This window comes from Ictalurus punctatus, chromosome 23 (genome assembly GCF_001660625.3).
Source record: "Ictalurus punctatus breed USDA103 chromosome 23, Coco_2.0, whole genome shotgun sequence".
NCBI classification, from domain to species: domain Eukaryota; kingdom Metazoa; phylum Chordata; class Actinopteri; order Siluriformes; family Ictaluridae; genus Ictalurus; species Ictalurus punctatus.
The window spans coordinates 20,368,369-20,383,368 of NC_030438.2; the positions used below are offsets into that span (position 1 = coordinate 20,368,369).

The 15,000-nt window shown below is 41.9% G+C and overlaps 2 protein-coding genes and 1 long non-coding RNA gene across 4 annotated transcripts in view; 1 reads left to right on the forward strand and 2 right to left on the reverse strand.

The window, feature by feature from the left end:
* ppox (protoporphyrinogen oxidase) overlaps positions 1 to 4,185 on the reverse strand; it is an 11,135-nt gene extending 6,950 nt beyond the window's left edge. The window contains exons 1-7 of one of the 2 annotated variants that reach the window (XM_017453047.3): positions 4,098 to 4,185; positions 2,798 to 2,859; positions 2,444 to 2,562; positions 2,212 to 2,346; positions 1,665 to 1,780; positions 1,396 to 1,528; positions 616 to 760 (exon numbers count right to left, since the gene is read on the reverse strand). In XM_017453047.3, coding sequence (XP_017308536.1) covers positions 616 to 760; positions 1,396 to 1,528; positions 1,665 to 1,780; positions 2,212 to 2,346; positions 2,444 to 2,530 — 616 coding nt within the window. In that variant the 5' untranslated portion in view covers positions 2,531 to 2,562; positions 2,798 to 2,859; positions 4,098 to 4,185. The remainder of the gene's footprint in view (positions 1 to 615; positions 761 to 1,395; positions 1,529 to 1,664; positions 1,781 to 2,211; positions 2,347 to 2,443; positions 2,563 to 2,797; positions 2,860 to 4,097) is intronic. The other variant, XM_017453045.3, reaches the window with a different exon arrangement.
* Positions 4,186 to 4,592: 407 nt separating this feature from the next.
* Positions 4,593 to 6,830, reverse strand: LOC124626221 (uncharacterized). Its single transcript, XR_006980920.2, has 3 exons — positions 6,583 to 6,830; positions 5,436 to 5,607; positions 4,593 to 5,121 (listed from the first exon to the last, which is right to left on the reverse strand). It is a non-coding gene; the product is annotated as an uncharacterized LOC124626221 (long non-coding RNA).
* Positions 6,831 to 6,934: 104 nt separating this feature from the next.
* smarcc1a (SWI/SNF related, matrix associated, actin dependent regulator of chromatin, subfamily c, member 1a) overlaps positions 6,935 to 15,000 on the forward strand; it is a 12,307-nt gene continuing 4,241 nt past the window's right edge. Inside the window, exons 1-21 of the mRNA XM_017453034.3 lie at positions 6,935 to 7,194; positions 8,293 to 8,412; positions 8,651 to 8,736; positions 8,881 to 8,962; positions 9,129 to 9,221; positions 9,304 to 9,373; positions 9,595 to 9,664; positions 10,834 to 10,909; positions 11,045 to 11,170; positions 11,370 to 11,488; positions 11,589 to 11,716; positions 11,814 to 11,873; positions 12,075 to 12,112; positions 12,296 to 12,417; positions 12,927 to 12,998; positions 13,256 to 13,369; positions 13,447 to 13,600; positions 13,759 to 13,869; positions 14,000 to 14,059; positions 14,208 to 14,466; positions 14,611 to 14,772. Coding sequence (XP_017308523.1) covers positions 7,000 to 7,194; positions 8,293 to 8,412; positions 8,651 to 8,736; positions 8,881 to 8,962; positions 9,129 to 9,221; positions 9,304 to 9,373; positions 9,595 to 9,664; positions 10,834 to 10,909; positions 11,045 to 11,170; positions 11,370 to 11,488; positions 11,589 to 11,716; positions 11,814 to 11,873; positions 12,075 to 12,112; positions 12,296 to 12,417; positions 12,927 to 12,998; positions 13,256 to 13,369; positions 13,447 to 13,600; positions 13,759 to 13,869; positions 14,000 to 14,059; positions 14,208 to 14,466; positions 14,611 to 14,772 — 2,317 coding nt within the window. The 5' untranslated portion in view covers positions 6,935 to 6,999. The remainder of the gene's footprint in view (positions 7,195 to 8,292; positions 8,413 to 8,650; positions 8,737 to 8,880; positions 8,963 to 9,128; positions 9,222 to 9,303; positions 9,374 to 9,594; positions 9,665 to 10,833; positions 10,910 to 11,044; positions 11,171 to 11,369; positions 11,489 to 11,588; positions 11,717 to 11,813; positions 11,874 to 12,074; positions 12,113 to 12,295; positions 12,418 to 12,926; positions 12,999 to 13,255; positions 13,370 to 13,446; positions 13,601 to 13,758; positions 13,870 to 13,999; positions 14,060 to 14,207; positions 14,467 to 14,610; positions 14,773 to 15,000) is intronic.

The window sequence follows — 15,000 nt, forward strand, 5'->3', positions numbered from 1 at the left end:
TCCTCGTTAATACTTTGATCCTTACTTACTCGTAATCGCATACTTCCTTCTGTACATATTTTTCCTTCCTTCCTTTCTTCCATCCTGCCATCCTTCTTTTCTTCCCCACATCCCACTGTCCATTCTCACGTATGCTTCTGTCCCTCCTGCCTTCCTTCCTTCCTTAATTACACTTCCTTCTTTTCTTCTTTCCACACTTACACGTCCTTCCTTACACATGTCTGTGCTCTAGATGTGCTGGTCCATGTATCAGGATCAAACGTGGTTCTACTCTTCACGCCGTGCACGGCGTTCACGACGTAGTGACGTTTTAACTGCGTATTTGTTGTCCGCTCGGGATTTTCTCTGCTCACGAGTGATACGAAGCCGATCGTCCGTGTCGAAAGGGACTGCTAATGTTTACTCTATAACATTACACACTCATTAATACCCACATGCTAAAGCTATTACATCATTAAAATTCAGAATGAAATTAAATACATTTATAATCACAACAAAATACTGTGTCACAGAGCACTGGCATTCATTCACTCAGTCATTATTAGCTCCACACGCGGTAAAGAGGATTTTATTAATGTTATTAATTACTAATGATATAATTATAATAAACATTACCTCCCCCAATGAGCATGCCCAGTAGGACGGAGCCCCAATCCTGCTCGGCCCTGTGCAGCGGCGGGAAACACGAGCGCACGCTCAGCTGCCTGCTGTCTCCCGCAAACACTCCACGACACAGACAGTCAATTACTATGTCTGCTAACTACACACACACACACACACACACACACACACACACACACACGCACACACACACGCACGCACAGGAAACGGTGTCAGACTGCAGCAATGCCTTCTGGGTAGGATTAAACTCCTCTCAGGTGCTGATTCCGAGTCTACAGATTTTGGCTCAAATTGAATGCTTTTGTTTGCTTGTTTGTTTTTTTTGCTAAAATCACTTTTAATACAGACTCTCTGGACTTTCCTAGCCTTATCTGGGGGCGTGGCTACTTATGAGCTCTGTCCGTGATGTCACTAAATTAGTAATCTTATCTTCGGACCAATCAGGTCACAGATTTGAGGTTGACGGGGTGGTATTTGGAACTATTTACCCACAGAACCAGTGTGCTAAATTTACTAGCTAGCTGACTTAGCTAATTTTAGTGATGGCAAGATGGTGGTTGCCATGGTAACGCTGAAGCATATTCTGACGGATTTGCCTTCTGTTAGATAAAAGCAACCAGAAAATGAGGCTGGAACAAATCGAAACTCAAATGGAAACGACACTGACCGTTTGGGTGCGTTTCCTAATTTGCATACTCATGTATATTCACGAATCCCGGCTGGAGCTTTAAACCGTTTTTAACCGAATTGCAACACGAGTCAGGAATGGCTCACCTCAGAGCCGAATCTCCTGGACATGAACGAGTGCACGGACTCGTCCTCCTGCTTCCCCTTCCTCACCAGGACCTCCTTCATCACGCTGAGGAAGATGGGGCTGGAAAACGGAGGCACAGTTTTCACCACTCCACTGAGAAGAGAGAGAGAGAGAGAGAGAGAGAGAGAGAGAGAGAGAGAGAGACACAGCAGGAGGAAAAGCATCACTCATCTTCATCATCATGTACTCCAGAGTGATTTGTGTGTAAACGTGTGCAATGAAATCCAACCTGAGGCTGGACGGTAGTTTATGTAACTCTCCTTTCATATACAGGAACCGGTTCTTGGAGGCCATGTGATCATGAGGAACCGGGAGGATCTCACGCTCCAGACCCAAATCAGACAGCTGAAGGAGACAGGCAGAACCAGTGACTATGTGTGTATATATATATATATATATATTTGTGTGTGTGTGTGAGTGGACTTTAAAAGTGAAGACAAAATGTCTCTGAGGCCCTCAGCTTTAACCCCGCCCCTTCCCTTCTTAGTGAATGCGACAGGAGCCAAACTTCCATTTTAATTTACAGCTCTGCGACTTATTTTTGAGATTCTATCATTTCTAAAAGTTCAGCTGACCTTGATATCTCCGCTAAGATCTCTCCTTAAGATAAATGTGTTTAAGAGAAGTTATTTGGTGATAAATTAAAGGGCGTGGTTAACGAGAGCTTTGAGTTAGGCTAGAAATGTCAGTGGATGCAATTTCCAACATGGACCTGAAGTTCTTACTGTGATTACAGCTCAGAGGATTTCATTAAACACCTTCGTAGATTATAATACCATGTTTAGTGTGTTTATCCCGACCGCTCCGGCCGGCCGGACTCCTCTCGGGCCGAGTTCAAATACAGCTCCATCCTCCCTACGAGTAGTGTTTATCCACCCTCCAAACCTCCCGGTTGCCTCCAACAGCACCACCTGCAGGAGCACACAGTGAACAACACACAGTGGACATAATAATAATAATAATAATAATAATGATAATAATAACAATAATAACAATAATAATGTTTACCTTGGAGACATGGGAGCTCTTGCTGAGGTAATAGCAGGCTGAAAGACCGCTGACCCCACCTCCGAGAACAGCCACACACTTCTGCATTCACACACACTTGCACACACACACACACACACCTTCATCATCAACACATGGCACAACAAGAACATCATATATTTATTTAGATTCATGTATGTGTAGACGAAAATCAAATCCCACAACAGACGCTGTGAAAAAAAGGGGAGATTTCTCCCAAAAGTCTGAAGTCTCTCCATCCAGTTTTATTAAGTGCCATATAACTTCCAAAAATTGATGATGATGATGGTGATGATTATCATTATATTAATTTATATAAATAATAACCGAGCTTACCGGTATTTGTGGTCATAAATCAGAGTGTAAAAGCAAAAACCTCCAGAATGAGAAATCTTCACCTGAACAAAGAGACAATTTCACACGCGTCTTTATTACAGCAGAGAAACAGCGTTAAATCCTGAGTGTGTTTTTGTGTAAAAGTTTCTCTGTTGGAAAACAGTCCTGTTAACAAGGACTGAAGAGTGTGTGTGTGTGTGTGTGTGTGTGTGTGTGTGTATCAGGGTGGAGTGTGTGATAACGAAGCAGCTTCATCTTTATCAGGTTCAACATATTGACTAACAAAAGGCCGAGTGTGTAATACAGACATGTTGGAGGCGGAGCGTCACATCACCGTAAACTACTGCAGTGAACACTGTATTAAACAGCTATGTGTTTACGACATGTCATATGGAAGTAATAAACACTGTATTAAACAGCTTTGTGTTTACGACATGTCATATGGAAGTAATAAACACTGTATTAAACAGCTTTGTGTTTACGACATGTCATATGGAAGTAATAAACACTGTATTAAACAGCTTTGTGTTTACGACATGTCATATGGAAGTAATAAACACTGTATTAAACAGCTTTGTGTTTACGACATGTCATATGGAAGTAATAAACACTGTATTAAACAGCTTTGTGTTTACGACATGTCATATGGAAGTAATAAACACTGTATTAAACAGCTTTGTGTTTACGACATGTCATATGGAAGTAATAAACACTGTGTGCTGCTGTTCTAGTAAAATAATCACCTCTGGGCCGGTGTGATGCAGTGGAGGTTCTGTTACCACCCTGAGGTTGATTATTAATAGCAGCACCTTCCTGAGTGTTTTATTCCTCTCACAGCACAGCAATAATAAACTATTAGTGTAAACTCCTCTGTCCTACAGCTTTACCTCTGTTACAAAGCGCTGACACTGGAGACTCCTTCCATACACGTTACATAAACACATTTCACGAGCTCTTACTATAGAAACCATAACATATTAGAACGAGGGCATTAATATAAACCTGCGCTATTGTCAGAGCCGCTGTTCTAGAGAATTAATCACCACCTCCTGACCAATCAGAACGCAGACCTCAGCAGCGCCGTGGTGTAAATGAGTTTAATGTATTAAATGTGGGAATTAGCTGAAATGTGTTTTTGTGAAGGTCAGTTAAAGCGTGTATGAAAAAGGAAGCGATAGCAACATTTCGGAACATTTAGCCACTTTTCGTGAAGATTTATTCAGGTTTTACACAATTACAGCATTTAATAATCATCTTTGTTCTGCTATAAAAGAGAAAAATAAAGAGCACTCGTACTTACTTTTAAACCGCGCAGTGTTTCAAACCGCATCACAAATCCCTTCTTATTAGCCATCAAGTGCACTACATAGGGTGCAGGGTGTGTTATTTCACACACTACACAGTGCACTTGTGTAAGGACAAAAGAGTGATTTGGGACTCGTTTGAGCAACAGCGCTTTTCCCCCCTCGGTTGTATTTGAGCGGTGAATGTGCTTCATCGCCACCTGCCGGTTTGGAGGAAACACGACCTACCAATTATTTGTTTATGTTTGCGTTCAGATTTTTGTTTGACTGTGTGCTTCATGCCACAGTCCAATCAATGAAATTCATTGAGCTTTTTAATAGATTGATCACGATCCTATAAAAGGACACTCAGTTGAAGAATTCAACTTAATTTGTGCTCATTTTGTTCTGCTCATACATTTTTGCTTATGCAGAAGCTACGTGTATTTTTCACATAAATGTGCAAAACTTAGTGCTTTATTTAATGAAAACAAGAACACAGGATATATACTACTAACGATTTAACACAAGTCGGTGAGTATTGTATGTTTGTAGGATGGTTTGAGAATCAAAGTTCCTTCTACTGCTTGGTTTACAGTAGACGAACTACAGCATCTGGGACATGCAGTTAATTTCTATAAATTAATAAAAACCCACAAAACTGGCATGACTCCTTTGGAGCACAGATCAAGAATCGGACAAGCAGGACTGAAGGTAATTATTTTTATTACAGTCATCAGTTTCTCATTAGAGTGCATACAAATTGTTCATGCGATTAATCGATCAAAAACACCTCAAACACAAGTGACTGATTCTGTAGATGATCTGGAGCACATGTTCTCATACACATTTGAGTTATTAAAAAGAGACATGAAGCAATAGGAATACAGAAGGCGGTGATAAGATGACTGAAAAAACAGACAGGTAAAAAGGGGTTTACTGAGGCATCACGTCGGTCGGAGCCGGAGGCCCAAAACGCACCTTGTAATCTAGACACGGTCCTTCATCCTGCTGAGAATTCACACAGGCGAAGCCCTGCACCTTGTTGTAGAGGAGAGGGACAGAGAGACATTTTCCACAAGTCACCTGACATCAGAACCTTGTCTCAACTCCTGCAAACACTTAATTCAGAATCCAATCTACAGAACACTAGAACAATCTCAATTACAACAGGTTCTATAAATATCAGCTGTAGTGGTTCACAAGGTTTTTGGGACTCACAAGCACATTAAAAGAGAACTATTATAGTAAAACACCAATGGACAAGGTGATGTCCTGAATCAGAATAATTATAACCCAGAAAATTAGTTATGTTTAAAACTGCAACTTGGAGCAAACTGTAAAGGAAAACTTACTATTGAAACACTTGTCCAGTGCGTGAGGCTGGAACATCATCCATAGTCTGAGCATCAATGGCTAAAGGCTTGTGGCAGAGCTCATGTAGATATTCTTCTCTCAGGTTGGCCAGTGTTTCATAATCTCCTAATCCACTAGGATTGTCACGATCAAACCACTGAGCATAACAAACTGGAAGAGAGATGTATTACAAAACAGACATTAAGCTGCATGTATACAGTATTAGTTGGCTTGTGATTAGGGTTTGCTTTTCACTGTGTAAAGTTAATGTAGACTAATAGTCTGTACTACATGGTTTAATGCCTCGGCTGCAGAGTTTAAAGCTCACTGCTGGGAAAATGAGGAAAATGTTCTGGAAGTACCGGACTCGGAGAAAAGAATCCTGCAATGCAAACAAACAATTTGCTGAGTCAAGTTAGTGACTCAGCCCCACAAAGGACATCTGGCATCAACAACAACATAGTAGATTTGATTGGACTAACCCATGGTAATCAAGAACACACCAAAGATCTAGAATAAAAACACAGATTAAGTTTAAATCCTCAAACTGTAAGTGATACAGAACCAGCAGTCACAACCCAAATAATCCTCGAACAGTTTAAAACCCAATTAAAACTTTCAAATAATCACAGAAGAACGCAGAATGAAAATAGAGGACGTCAGTGAAGCCCAAAGAAAAGGAAACTCACCGACACCTTCATGCTGCCGGAGAGCTTCACTACTTGTTATTATTACTATTAAATATTTTATCTGCTCACCAGAACCTCACGTTTTTCCAATCTAATCATTCTGAAGGCCCATGCGGCTTATTTTAAAAAGAGTCTCTTTAAAATAGAACATTTTGATTGGTTCCCAGTTTCTGCACGTGACCAAGCTGCAGTGCAATAATGAGCAGCTGTATATTACTGGTGTAGTTCTTGTGGTTCTCCTTCTTTCTTCTTCTTTTTTTTTTATTTTAATCATAGCGATAATAAAAGCAGACCTGCGACTTTAAACTTGTCTACAGAGACATCTAGTGGACAAAAACAACTACTTCAGGTGGTTAAATTACCAATAATGCGCTGTTAATTGTTTTGTCCACTAGATGGCGCTCTTTAGATTTGTTTTTTCATATATGGAATTCGGATTAGAAAAACGGTAACTAACCGTGTACCCGCCGCTACGGCCTAAATACCCGGATGAGATGGCGGTCTCTAATTTATCCAGACGAGCCTGCGTTGCTTTATGGGACAGGTAGTTTGTCCAAAAGACTACAAAAAGTACTAAAAGTCTTGAGTCTTTCTAATATTCGAATGATGTGTGAATGTGGGACGTGTTCGGATGTGTTATACAATCCCGACCTATTTAAAAACGTTACAACTTATTACACCGACACCTTTACACATCTATTATCATTTATTCGTCTCATCGGGAATTTACTTCCTACTTCTGCGTGACGCAATCAACCTTCGCGTACATCATTGAATCGCGAGACAACGGGACAAACTCGCGCATGCGCAGGTTAATTTTCGAATTTTAGCACGGTGAGCTTCATGGTGTAGCGTCTCGCTGTGAGAGGAAACAATGGCGACTGCGGGAACTGCGGCGACTGCGGCGGGCGGCACGGGCTCGGGAGGATCAACGGCCGGTCAGGGTGGATCCGGTGCTTCGGTAGGCAGAAAAAAGGACGGCGGGCCGTCGGCTAAATTTTGGGAGAGCGCTGAGACGGTTTCTCAACTCGAGACGGTTCGGCTGTGGATCGGAAAACACTACAAAAAGGTTAGCTGGATAATGCTAATGCTAAACTAGCTGCTGTATGTTGGGGCGGCGTCTCAAATGGACTTCTAGGACACTACATAGTGTATGTGACTCATTATCTCCGCACATACTGTAGTGCACTTGTACGCGGTGTAGGGAGCGGTTTGGGTTTCGACCCGGGTTAACCGCGTTAACACAACTCTGTTAAACCATATATTCTTGTTTTGAGCTGTGAAAATATAGTTTAATTCGCTGTAAACAATGAGTATGAATGAATGGCTATTAATAAAAAAGTTAATCTAATTAGTTAAATTATTTACTAAAGCAAGGAGTCTGTTAACCAACGCTGATTATTCATTTATTAACGCTTTTTGTTTGTTTTTATAGTAATATTGTATATTATATGCATATGTTATATTGTTTAGATTTTAATAAAAGTCTACTATGATTGTATATAGACAGTATAATAGCAGCAGAATTCGCTGGCTTAGCTAAGTTCTGTTTAATAAATATTCAGTCTTTATTTTACACGAAACTTCGTCTATTTCGTCTTGTTCCAAGAAGTGTCGAACTCGAACACAGAAAATAATAGTTGTAATTCTAATTATTTTATGCCATGATCCTCTGAAATAATTGGTTGTTTTTTTTTTTAAGTCAGTGGAGCGAGATTAGCACATTGCTAACAACAACTTGGCTTTATCTATCAGTGTTCCGACAGAAGCCCGCCTACTGAGTCGCGATTGGCTACTATTATCCAACTTCTGTGCTATGATTGGTTGATTTATTAATATTGATCTAACATTAGCCAATCAGGATTTTGTATTCATGAGATACTAGCTAATCCTTGGTCAGGAGGCGGGATTATTATTATTTTGAATATGGGTGGGGGAAATAACCGTAGCCCACCTGTTTTATTCATTCAGTCATTGTCAAATCACCGTTTTAACAGAAAGAAGATTGACACTGTAAATGTTTTGGCACCCTTCAGATGATCCAACAATGTTAGGGCTCAACGTTATTTATTTTTGTATTAATGCATTTAATTTTTTATACACTTGTGTATACATGCAGCTGTATAAATTAGCATACACAGCCTTTTTGTGTGTTGTTTTTGTGTAGTACGTCCAGCCCGACTCTCCGTCCTGTAAATCGTTAGCGGGACTGGTGGTTCAGCTTCTCCAGTTTCAGGAGGATGCGTTCGGACGCAGAGTGAGCAACCCGGCCCTCACCAAACTGCCCGTAAGTCCACACCCACGCAGTTATATTTCAGGCAGGTTCGACTGATCACCTTAAACCTGTCAGTGATGAAATCTGTCTACAGACGTCTTGCAGAAGGAGAATTTGTGAACATTTTCAGTGACAGTGGAATAAAGGACTGATCAGAAATAATGTTATGAGTCACTGCGTAGTCGCTACGTCTAGATACTGTCCATACTGTGATCAGATTAACCGTCCATGGTCCGTCTCGTGTCTTTAGGCAAAAAGCTTCTTGGACTTCAAAGCTGGTGGAGCTCTGTGTCACATCCTGGGATCTGCTTACAAGTTTAAAAGTGAACAGGGATGGTGAGTTAGGAACTTAAGATGATGAACGTGTGCTGATGTGACTTTTTTTTTTTTGGGGGGGGGGGGGGTGTTCTCCTCCATGTTTCTTTCTGTTACTTATCTCACTGTGTGTGTGTGTGTGTGTGTGTGCGCGTGCTCACTCAGGCGACGGTTCGATCTGCAGAATCCATCCAGGATGGACAGAAATGTTGAAATGTTCATGAATATTGAGAAAACTCTCGCACAGGTAAAATGCACACCTGAGATAACCGCATCACAAAAAATACATTTTTTTAACCTCCTGGATCTAACTTTATTTGTAAACTGTTCATTATAGCGCAGATATAACATGATGTATTATATTATAGGTTGTGATAAGATGTGTGTGTTCACTATAATGTTACGTCCTGCAGAATAACTGTCTAACTCGGCCAAACGTGTACATCTCATCCGACGTAGACCAAAAACAGGCCAGCAAACTGAAAGACATCATCAAGAGACATCAGGTCAGACGTGAGCTCGGCACGTGTGATGTACGTAAACGTTAGAGCCTGGTTCTGATTTGGACACATTTTTCTTTTTCTTTAGGGCTCCATCACTGAGGACAAATCCAAAGCCACACATCTTATCTGTCCATCTCCAGCTCAGACAGAGGAAGGTCAGCTCAAACACTCCACACACACACTCACACACTCACTGTGGTGTGCTGATTGTGTACTGTCAGTGTTTATTGCTGGAGGTTTTACAGTTTAAATGTTTCCCGTATGATCATCTAAACTAACTGTAACAGCTCTGTAATTATTACAGCTGATTTGTTCACTGATGTGTGTGTGTGTGTGTGTGTGTGTGTGTGTGTGGTTTTGTTTTTTGTCTTTTCAGAGGAGTGGCTGCGTCCCGTCATGCGCAAAGACAAACAGGTGCTGGTTCACTGGGGTAATTATCCCGACAGGTGTGTGTCTCTCTCTTTCTCACACACACACACGAAGCGTGTATTAGAGTTATATTATATATTTCTATATATCATATTGGAAAAAAATAAAGAAATTAAAAAAGGAAAAACTAGCGCGTTGCATGTGTAGACTTTCTGCAGGATTCTATAATGAACAACTTTAATTTTATTTGGTGTGCAATACTCATACCAAGTACCACAACCAAGTTTTCCTCCACTGAATGTTATCATTAAGAGACATCCAATGAAAATGTCCTCTTGGGGCAGTTGAGGTTCGAGATTGGAATAATTGGCGCATAAACTTGTTATTGTCGTAGTAGGATAAAACATGAAAATATCTTGAGCTTGTGTTAAACACAGACATTACTTCAGGATTTAATAATAAAATAATATTTGCTTACTACACTGTATTGTGGTGTAACGTACAGCGTAATGCTTCTCCGGGAGACTATTGTAAATTGACAGTGCCATCTGTTGGTGTGGAAGAGGAAGTTGTTTAGCTGTATTTGTGAGAAAATGGCTTTGTTAGTTTGAGAGCCGAGTTTTCCTTTGAAAAGCAGATTGAGTTTGTTTGTGAAGTGGTATGTTTATTTGTTTAGTTTTGGCGCAAATTTAACTCCATAAGCTCGGTCCAAGGTACTAACTTTTACGGTTTTATCTGTAGCGCTTATGATTTCTGTCCCCGTGCTACACTGACACCTAGTGGACACACCAGAAAATGACACTTTACTGATTTTTATTTTCCAGTTAAACAGCAGTCAGTCTGAATACAACAAATAAAAACGCTGATTCACTGAAGGGGAAAGGACGCAGGGCATGAAAGACTCTTGCGCTTTAGTTGTAGATGAACTTTGACCCATGAACTGACGAACCTCAGCCTTGTGAGCCAATTGGGAACAGGAAGACGAGATTAAAAAATAAACAAGAGTTGCTCATTATGAAGTCTAGGTTTACGCATTACTGTTTTCTTACTGCTGTTTAACACATTTGTAGCAATAAATATATAAAATGTCAGTCTCGTCCTCTGACACATACACTAGGGCTTTATTTTTCCCTGGGCAGGTGAATGAGATTCTGACTGCACGCTGCGCCATTTGAACTCCCTCTGATAGATTTAGAAAGACACTGGTATCAACACACCTCATATTTTGGGTTTATTGTGTGTGCAGTTATGATACCTGGGTTTCCACCAGCGATGTGGACGGTGAAATTGAGGATCCTCCGAGCTCGGAGAAACCGTGGAGGGTGAGAAGATTGGAATAATGTTCTGTCAGACTATAGTAATGATGATGATGATAATAATGATAATAATAATAATAATAATAATAATAATGTTCTTCCAGTCACGTTTGTTTATTTTTTGGATGTTACCTGCTCCAGGTGCACACCAAGTGGGTCCTGGACACGGACGCGTTTAACGAGTGGATGAACGAGGAAGATTATGAAGTAGATGAGAACAGGAAGCCGGTCAATTTCCGCCAGCGCATCTTCCCTAAAGAGGAGGAGGTAAGCTAACACCGCTAACTCGACCGCTCAGGTCTGCGTCACCCATCTGTATCACCCCCACACTCTCCACCCTTCCTCCTCCTCATCCTCCTCCTCTTTTCGCCCTGCTGTGTGTGAAACCGTTCCATTCTCTCGTTCATTTTCGCATTCTCTCGCTCTTTCTCTCATCCTTCATCCCGTTGCCGTGGTTACTGATCAGTCTTCCCGTACACCTGATCGTAAGGAGCGAAAGTCTCTGGGTGGAGGGAAGAAGAGGCGGCGCTCCCCGTCCCCCCCGAGCACCCCCGCAGAATCCCGCAAGAAGGGCAGCAAGAGAGGGTACTTACACACACACACACACACACACACACACACACACACACACATAGGGTTAAGAGTGTGTTCCAAATCGTTCTCACACTCGTCTCTGCGGTTTCAGGAGCTCCGGGCCGCACTGGAAGCGCAGAGGTCATCGTGACGATGATGAGCAGGATGAAGATCTCACCAAAGACATGGAGGATCCGTCTCCTGTTCCGGGAATGGAGGAGGTTTCTCTGCCCAAAAATGGTTAACTAACACACACACACACACACACACACACACACAACTTCTGAGGGAATTTCGAGGGATTATTTATTTATCTGGGTTTTTATTTTTCCTGCAGTTAATCAGAAGAAGGACAGCGAGAACGCGCCGGTTAAAGGAGGAACCATGGCTGATCTGGGTAAGAGCGCCCCCTGTCTGTATATATCGGTAAAATAATAAAGAAAAAGTCAATTATCTTACAATGTTTACATAAAATAAATTATTTCATAATGATGAAGAATAATCTGATCTTCTGTACTGACAGGAATAATGTTCAAGTTCTCTCTCTCTCTCTCTCTCTCTCTCTCTCTCTCTCCCCCTCTCTCTCTCTTTCTTTTAGATGAACAGGAAGACGGCTCTGTGGGTTCTGGGGGGAAGGTAAGACATTTTATCGTGTGTGTGTGTGTGTGTGTGTGTGTGTGTGTGGGAGGCTCAGTCCACTGTTCAATGTGTGAAACTGATGTGGTATAGCGATAAACTGTACTACCTTCATCAGCAACGGATGTAAACAATTTTGTGTGTGTGTGTGCGCGTGTGCATGTACACGCATGTGTGAGACAGGATGATGATGAACAGAGTAAAACGGAGGTAAACCGTCTGATGGACTCTGGCGAGGATAACGTGACGGAGCAAACGCATCACATCATCATTCCCAGCTACTCCGCCTGGTTCGACTACAACTCGTAAGAGCTTCTGTCTCACATCCTGTGTGTGTGTGTGTGTGTGTGTGTGTGTGTGTGTGTGTGTGTGTGTGTTGGAGCCAAGACTAATAAATTAATACTTATTAGGGCTACTGATAATAAAACTCTAAAAGGAGTTGTGTTTTTTTTTTTTTTTTTTTTTTTAAATAAAACTAATTACATTCTGATTGTTTAGAATTTCAGTATTTATTATAAAAATGTGATTTTATTAACATAAAAGTGAAATCATTTTTGTATACCTTTTTAAATAACGGCTCATCAAACAGTTTATTATATCCAACGCCACTTCTGTATACGGCCCTGCCTCTGTTTCTGATCGAATTTATCGTAGAAAGCGTTTAACTGAATTTACTGCAGGTGATGTGCACATGAGCGCCCCCTGCTGCACAATTTATCACTGATTTCCACCAATAATATATTACTCTGATAATAGCAACTGCTTTTTAGAATTTTTATTTTATTTAAGTGTGTGTGTGTGTGTGTGTGTCCAGGATTCATGAAATAGAGAGACGAGCCTTGCCCGAGTTCTTCAATGGAAAAAACAAGTCTAAATCCCCCGAGATGTAAGTTTCGTTTCATTTCATTCATCTTTCAGTAAGAGCGCGTTCTAGTTTTCACTTTAAATCATTTCCTAAAATCCAGATAAGAAATGCTGTCACTAAAATAACTTTATTGATGTATTTATTGATTTGTTCATTGGTTGCACTTTTTTAAATGGAATATGAATTATTCCAAGACGGCATGCCATGTCTCTATCTAACAGTCTGTTTGTTTGTTTGTTTGTTTGTTTGTTTGTTTGTTTGTTTGTTTGTTTGTTTAGATATCTAGCGTATCGTAACTTCATGATCGATACGTACCGGTTGAACCCTCAGGAATACCTCACTTCCACTTCCTGCAGACGCAACCTCACTGGAGACGTGTGTGCGGTCATGAGGTGTGCACGCGCACACACACACAGTCGCTCTGGTTGTATGGAAGGATCACATTAATATGGTGTGTGTTATTCCTCAGGGTGCACGCGTTTCTGGAGCAGTGGGGTCTCGTTAACTATCAGGTGGATGCGGAGAGCAGGCCGATGCCCATGGGTCCTCCACCCACACCACACTTTAACGTCCTGGCTGATACACCGTCAGGCCTCGTCCCTCTACACCACCGCCCTCCGCAGGTCAGCGTCCGCACACTGCTCCTGTTAATACTGAGCTGCCGGCGTATAAACTGCGTTATCAAGTGACCTTTACACGACATTACGTGACCTGTTGTGTGTTTCATTGGCGAGTAAACGATGAGGTATTTTTTTATGCCCTTTATGTTCCTGTGTGTCAGGTTCCCTCAGCTCAGCAGATGCTCAACTTCCCAGAGAAAGGCAAAGAAAAACCCACAGACCTGCAGAACTTTGGCCTCAGGACAGATATGTACTCCAAGAAGAACCCTAAGGTGAGCTCCTGGACCGTTAACTCATATAAACGTGTCTCCGGGAAAGTGAGCGCCTGAGCTCTTGGATTAAATTAATTGTGTGTGTGTGTGTGTGTGTGTGTGTGTGTGTGTGTGTGTGTTTTTTCTCCAGAGTAAAGGAGGAAGCGGTGCACGAGATTGGACCGAGCAAGAAACTCTGCTGTTATTAGAGGTGACATTATAAAAAATCACACTGCTGAGTTTCTCTACTGTGTGTGTGTGTGTGTGTGAGTGTGTGAGAGATCATTGATCTTTTGGGCTGCTTTGGGTGATGATTTCTTTGTTTTAGGTTCTGATGAATGCTTTTCGGTCTGCTCTAGGCTCTAGAGATGTACAAGGACGACTGGAACAAGGTTTCTGAGCACGTTGGCAGCCGGACGCAGGACGAGTGTATCCTTCACTTCCTGCGTCTGCCCATCGAGGACCCGTACCTGGAGAGTTCGGAGGCGTCTCTCGGACCCCTCGCCTATCAGCCTGTCCCCTTCAGCCAATCAGGAAACCCCGTCATGAGCACTGTGGCCTTCCTCGCATCCGTGGTGGACCCTAGAGTGGCTGCGGCTGCCGCTAAGGCTGCTCTCGGTGTGTGTGATACTATACTATATAGTAAGAGTGTGATTTTAACATTAATGTGATTTATAATTGTTTAAATTTGCACTGTTTTGTGTGTGTGTGTATGTATGTATGTTTGTGTATATATATTATAAATATAAATAATATATGTAGAGGAGTTCTCCCGCGTGAGGGAGGAGGTCCCAGCCGAGCTGGTTGAAGCTCATGTGAAGAAAGTTCAGGAGGCAGCAAAGAGCACGGGGAAAGTCGACCCGTCCTACGGCCTGGAGAGCAGCGGCATCGCGGGAACCGCACCGGACGAACCGGAGAAAACCGGTACTGATATTATTCTCCTCCTCACTGAGAACGCAGTACGTGTGGTGATACTGTGCACATTGATGTATGAGCTATGGCTTCACACTCCAGGTGTGTTCGAGGAAGATTTAAGTCGTATTCGAGTGCAGGTGTTTAAATATCTGGTGCTGCTCTGTTACACCAGTCGTCTCCACCAGAGGGCGTCATCTGTACTATGTAAAAATGTGCCCAAGTGATTACTGCTCAAAT